Source organism: Nomascus leucogenys, chromosome 15, assembly GCF_006542625.1.
Source record: "Nomascus leucogenys isolate Asia chromosome 15, Asia_NLE_v1, whole genome shotgun sequence".
Classification (NCBI taxonomy): Eukaryota; Metazoa; Chordata; class Mammalia; order Primates; family Hylobatidae; genus Nomascus; species Nomascus leucogenys.
The window spans coordinates 67,787,276-67,794,561 of record NC_044395.1 but is presented as its reverse complement, the minus strand read 5'-3'; the positions used below and the strand labels follow the sequence as shown (position 1 = coordinate 67,794,561).

At 35.3% G+C, this 7,286-nt stretch overlaps 1 protein-coding gene across 1 annotated transcript; it reads right to left on the bottom strand.

Annotated features, from left to right (window-relative positions):
• LOC100603816 (olfactory receptor 2D3) lies at window positions 1-991 on the bottom strand. Its single transcript, XM_012503836.2, is given in 2 exon segments — window positions 1-730; window positions 732-991. Coding segments are annotated over 2 exon segments (990 nt in total).
• Window positions 992-7,286: the final 6,295 nt, after the last annotated feature.

Genomic DNA, 7,286 nt, shown 5'->3' with positions numbered 1-7,286 from the left:
TCACTGCCTATGAGAGAAGCACTTTCTCCCAACTAGTTTCCTGAGAGCCCCTTTGACATCTTTGTTCCTCAGGCTATAAATTATGGGGTTCTGCATTGGAGTCACCACTGTATAGAACACAGATATCATTTTATCCAGTTCTTTTGTAGTCTTGGAGTTTGGTCGCATGTAGGTGAATATTCCTGACCCATAGAAGGGGACAACAACAATAAGATGGGAGCCACAGGTGGAAAAAGCCTTGGGCCTGCCTTCCCCAGACTGCATCTGGATAACAGTGGAGATAATATTCCAATAAGAAACAAGAATCAGGGAGACAGGAGCCAGGAGGATTACCACACCCATTGAAAAGATGGCCATTTCTGTGCTGTAAGTGTCTGCAGAAGCCAGCTTCAGGAGGGCAGGAGGTTCACAAAAGTAGTGATTGATTATATTCTGTCCCCAGTAGGGAAGATGGAAAGTAAAGCTGATATCTACTAAAGGCACTAGTGCCCCACTGGCCCAGGACCCGAAGGACAGCCAGAGACACACCCGTTGGGTCATGATGGTAGAGTAGTACAGGGGCTTGCAGACAGCCACATACCAGTCATAGGACATCACGGCCAGCAGCGCACACTCTGTACACCCAACCAGAAGAAAGACAATTATCTGTGTCATACACCCATAAAAAGAAATGGTTTTCCTCTTCACCAGGAAGTGAACCAACACTTGAGGGACAATGCTAGTAGAGAAAAAGATCTGCAAAGGAGAGATTTCTAAGAAAAAAATACATGGGAGTGTGAAGGCGAGAATCCGGGAAGATGAGAACGATGATTAGCAGGTTTCCAAGCACGGTCAGCAGATAAATGATGAGGAAAAGGATAAATAGCAGGATCTGGGTCTGCAAGTCCTGTGAAAGGCCCAGGAAGATAAACTTGGACACAAAGGTTTGGTTTTCTTCTCCCATTGATATTTTTGCCTGTTTACCTGTTTGGCACAAGAAAAAAGAACACATTTTTGTTGGGTCTATGACATCAAGTCTTGTAGAAGAGGGTCATGTTAAAACTGACACCTAGTTGAGTATTTCTAGCTCTTTGCTATCCAGCTTGTTCTAATTAACAATAAATGTATATATTTATTATTATTAGTTGCTTGCAATTTAAACCAACTTAGTTATTTTCCAAGTCCTCTATCCACAGTGCCGCTTTTTAATAGATAAAGTATGATACTGTGAAAGCCCTCTTGGCTAGTTCTGATGTAAGGATGTTAGAGTTCATGTGGATTTTACTAACTGGCTATAAATATACTGTTAGGAAATGACTGTATACACTGTTAGGACTATCCTTATGCAGAAAACTCTACCACTAACTATTTAAAATACCACATATTTAATTATAACACATACTTCAAAACTGTGAAGCAGTTTTCAGGAATCAAACTTAATTTGACCTATTAAGAAGCAACAGACTTTTGCTGGGTTTAAAAGTAAAGCCTTAGCTATACTACACTAAAGGCCAAACTATTTGGATTAAGAAATAAGATATAAAATTAAAGCAATACAAAAAGAAAAAATAAGTTAAAATTGTTGTGATACTTGGATAGGACCAGACTTGAAAAACACAAATACTTTCTAAGAAGCCATGGAGAAAAATATGTGCAGAATTTGCCACACAAATGGAAAGACTTCTGTGAGATAATAGTATCATAAGATAAGCCACAAACTGAGAAAAATGTTGGAGGGAGACGTCAGAAAAAAAATTTAAATAATTTTATTTTTCTTCAACTTTTATTTTAGAATTAAGGTACATGTACAGGTTTGTTACAAAGTTTGGAGTACAAATGCTAAGGTTTGGTGTACAAATCAATCTGCCACCCAAGTAGTAAGCATAGTATCCAAGAAGTAGTTTTTCAGCCGTTTACCCCCCTCACTCTCCCCACTCTAGTCGTCCCCAGTGTCTGTTGTTCCTATCTTTATGTCACTGTGTACCCAATGTTTAGCTCCCACTTACAAGTAAGAACATGTGGTATTTGGTTTTCTGTTCCTGTATTAGTTCGCTTAGGATAATGGCTTTGAGCTGCATTCATGTTGCTGTGAAGAACATGATTTCATTCTTTTTCATGGCTGCATAATATTCCATTGTGTATATGTTCCACATTTTCTTTATCCAGTCCACCACTGGTGGGCACCTGGGTTGATTCCATGTCTTTTTTTATTGTGAATAGTGCTGTGATGAACATATAATTGTGTGTGTCTTTTTGGTGGAATGATTTATTTTCCTTTGGGTGTATATACAGCAATGGGATTGTTGGGTCAAATATTACTTTAATTCTTAGTTCCTTGAGAAGTCCCCAAACTGCTCTCCACAGTGACTGCACTAATTTACCTTCTACTAACAGTGTATTAGTGTTCGCTTTTTTCTGCAGCCTCACAATCATCTGTTATTTCTTGACTTTTTGATGAAAGCCATTCTGACTGGTGAAAGATGGTATATCTGTAACAAACCCACAGCCACCTTACTGAATGGGCAAAAGCTGGAACCATTCTGATTGAGAACTGGAACAAGATAAGGATACCCACTCTCACCACTCATATTCAACATGGTACTAGAAGAGAAAAAAAATGAAAGGCATCCAAATAGGAAAAGAAGTCAAATTAAATGACCTGATTACATTAAGAGTTTGTATAAAGCTATATACAAATTGTGAAGTCCAATAAATAATGGGCCAAGGATATGAACAGACTATTTACAAAGAAGAAATACAAATAGCTACTAAATATAATAAAAATATTCAATATTATTATAACCCAATAATTAAAACAATGAAAGATAAATTTTCACTTGGGTAATTACCTAAGATTTTAACACCAAAACCTTAACAAAAAATAACTAGTATATTCATTAAGCATTGAACCCATAACAGCATTAATTTTAGGGTTTTATATTATTATATCTTTCCAATAACATTATGAGGTAAATTAAAATACTATGAATTTTGTCTTGTACATAAGGAAACTGAGGCACAGAAAGGTTAAGTTACTGTCCCCAAATTATACAATTAACAAGTATAGAATTAATTAGCTGTATAATGAAGGTACAAAAACAGGACACATTTGCAAAAGCAAGTGGTTAGGAAAATTTGTATTACTCTCTCTGGAAAGTAATTTTGCCAATTACAGTAAAAGTCTTAAATATTCATGTGTTTTGACCCAGTTCTGAATAGAATGTAGCAGGGAAAAATCTGCCCCATACTCAAAATTTAGTCTCAAAAATTTACTTACAGCATGTTTTCAAATATATGTAGCTGCAAAATGGCACAATATGGGCAAAATATCAACACTATAAGGGCACAGTATCTATTTATCTAGCTATAATTGGAGTTATCAAAATTAGTGAAACAGCCTATTCGAAGAACCACCTCTTCTCCTGCAATTATTTCTGAAATTCCACAGAGAATAACTTACGTGTTCTTAGGAACATATCACTGTTAGCCCCAGAGTAATGTCTGTCATTTCCTTTTTTCCTTTTCTTTTTCTCTTTCTTTCTTTTCTTTTTATTTTATTTTATTTTTTTGGAGGCAGGGTCTTGCTCTGTCACCCAGGCTGGAGTGCAGCAGTGCTATTGTAGCTCACAACAGCCTCAAACTCCTGGGGTCAAGCCAACCTTCTACCTCAGCCTCCAGAATAGTTGGGACCTGTCATTTTCTTTTTCCCCTTCCCTGGTTGTCTAGGTCTATATGATCACTACTATTTCCTTTGGATCCTACAGATAATGATTATTAGTATAATTATCAATAATAATGAGAATCACCTCCCATTGGTACTTACCAAAAGTGGTTTTGCTGTTGTCTTAGAGACCAATGCTAATATATGTTTTCAAAATGCACAGAAAAGACTGGAAGAAAAAAGTTTCCAAAATGTTGAGAGTGGTTGACCCTGGGTATTGTAATTATGGGTAGGTTACTTTTATTCTTTTCTAATGTGTTGATACTTTAAAAAGCCCTATATTACCAATATAAGAAAAAAATAAAAATGGAAAAATGTAGTAGCACCTAATTGAGGATGCTCTAAAGTCACTTCTTTACTTCTGCTTGATAAGAAGTCTTGATAAAGTAACTGTTATAGGACTAGCCCTCTTGCAGAAAGCAAATATAAAACAAAATATGTGAAACAGCTATTTTCAGACCTTGAACAACAAACAGCCAACTCAGAAAATAATGCCATATAGCAAGGAAACAAACAAGGTAAGTCCTATGATCACACTAGCTTTATGCCTGGAGACACTTTCAGGACTGTGGTCCATGGAGTGGGAACCTAAGGAGAGCATGAGACCCTTGCTGAACTGAAGAGATGGAGATCCATAATTGATAGTTTGAATTATGGAAGTGAATAGCAGAATGGAAGAAGCTGCAGATAGGGACTTCAGGAATCTCTCTGAGTCTTGGCTGAATATTAAGCTGTACATACACAGGATAGAACTGCCAGGTCCCAAAACAGCAACTGCCAGGGGGCTCATGGAAGCCTACAAGATTTTGGAATTTCACTCTGCCAGAGTAAAGAACCTTCATTGAAAACCCCTGGCACTAAGGTGATACCTCAGAGAGGGTAGGCAGTAAGAGAGGATCGTGATGAGTCAAGGATACATAATGTAACCCCTGGAATAACCATTAAAATATAAAATAAGAGTTATAGTTAAAAATAAAACTAAAAATGGAATAATGTTTAAGTACTCAAGAAGAAAGCAAGAAAGGAGGATAAAAGAACAAAGAATAGATAGGAATATTACAAAGCAAGTAAGATGGTAGACTTAAATTGTATCCATAATTATATGAAAAATAAATGGGCGGCTGGGCACGGTGGCTCAGGCCTGTAATCCCAGCACTTTGGGAGGCCGAGGCGGGTGGATCACAAGGTCAGGAGATCTAGATCATCCTGGCTAACACAGTGAAATGCCATCTCTACTAAAGAAAAAAAAAAAAACAAAAAGTTAGCCGGGCATGATGGCAGGCGCCTGTAGATCCAGCTACTGGAGAGGCTGAGGCAGGAGAATGGCGTGAATCCAGTAGGCAGAACTTGCAGTGAGCCAAGATCGTGCCACTGCACTCCAGCCTGGGTGACAGAGAGAGACTCCATCTCAAATAAATAAATAAATAAATAAACAAATAAATGGACTAAACATTCTAATTAAAGGCAGTGATTGTCAGATTGGACAAAAAAGAAGAAAATGTTTTGTCTGCAAGGGATTCATTTTTAAACATAAAAACAGTTGTGTGAAAATAAAAGGATGGAAAAGAATATACCACAAAAACACTAGTCATAGAAAAACTGGAATATATGAATGTGAAGTATTACCAGAAACAAAGAAAGACATTTCATAATGATAAAAGTATCATTCACCACAAAGACAAAACCATACTTAATATGAATGCACTCAATGAAACTTCAAAATGTACAAAGAAAAATTAATGTAACTGAAAGGATAATTAGCAAAAAAAACAGAGAAATATTTGAAGATTTCAACAGTCTTCCTGACAGAACAAATAGAAAATCCATGGGGATACAGAAGACTTGAACAACATGAACAACCAACTTGGCCTAAAGGACGTTTATAGATTACTCTACCCAATAAGTACAGCATATGTATTGTTTTCAAATGCAAAGGGAATGTTCACCAAAGTTAGACTATATATGCTAGGCAGTAAATCAAGTCTCAATAACACAGGATTGAAATTACATAGGGCATATTTCCCTGACCATGACAGAATTACATTATAAACCAATAACAAAAGAATATCTAGAAAATCCTCAAGCATTTGGAAATTAATCAATACAATTCTAAATAACACATCAGTCAAAGAGGAAATCAAGTGAAATTGTAAAATATTTTAAACTGCATTATAATAAAAATAACGTTTTAACAAATTCAGAATTCTTTTGAACTTTTAAGGAATGGTGATTACTATTTCATTTACTTCATTTGTAGAGAAAAAAGAAAGTCAATTTTTTAATGAAGTTGACATTAAATGAATACATATAAAATAGATGCAAAGTCAAAATAAAATGAAAGTGTATAGATAACAACAGTATTCCATTGAAATAAAGCATTGTGATTGAGTGAGCTTTTACCATAAGTGCTCATTTAGGCCAACATTAGTAAATTTATTAAAACAATTCTTCATATTAATAGATTAGAATGGGAAAGATATCTTAGTAAATGCCTCAAAAGATACTTGATAAAGTTCATATTTCATTCATGATAAGTACTTTGAGTCAAACAGGAACTTAAGTATACTTTTTAAAGAAGAAATCTGAGTATTTCTTCTTTTGTATAATAATAGATATTTGAAACAAAATGCTAGCATCATGCTTAATGGTGAAATACTAGAAATATTCACATTAAATTCTGAGTTACAAAAAAGGTGTCTTTATTTGCCAAGAGTTAGCTAATGAAATAAAAATTAGAAATATAAACTAGAAACGACAGGTATAATTATTGGAAAGGAGAGGGTAAATTTATCACTACTTGTAGGTTGATTTTCTGTTTGTAAATTTTAATATAATCTGAAAACTGATTAGAATAAAAAATCTGTAAACAGGTAAGTTATATATATGTAACTATGTGCATGGTTTTCTTATATATTAATCAGAACTAATTATAAAATTAATTTTAAAAATATATAATTAATGACCAGGCACAGTGGCTCACGCCTGTAATCTCAGCACTTTGGGAGGCTGAGGCAGGTGGATCACGAGGTCAGGAGTTCGAGACCAGCCCAGCCAATATGGTGAAACTCTGTCTCTGCAAAAATTAGCTGCCCATGGTGGCACATGCCTGTAGTCCCAGCTACTCAGGAGGCTGAGGCAGAAAAATCACTTGAACCCGGGAGGCAGAGGTTACAGTGAGCTGAGAGCACACCAACGCACTCCAGCCTGGGTGATAGAGTGAGATTCTGTCTCAAAAAAATATCTATATATATAGATATAGATATTTTGCCAAAATGTGTAGGTGTGAATTTAACGTGAATATGTTCAGAAGGAATACAGGAAAAGTCAACATGCGTAAATAGGTAAATAAACCTAATTTTTAGATGTAAGATTTAAATATTATAAAGATATCATTAACAAATTATTGATTCTCATATATTAACGTCCCTAATAATTCTCTTTGTGAGAGGTTGTTAAAAATAAAAGCTCCTGAGTTCTAGAGAATCTCAGTAGGTTTATGGTTGAACAATTAAATTTGCCTTTTAACAACTCCATTTGGTGATTTTGATATGAGTATTCCATAAATCATATTTTGAGAAATATTCCC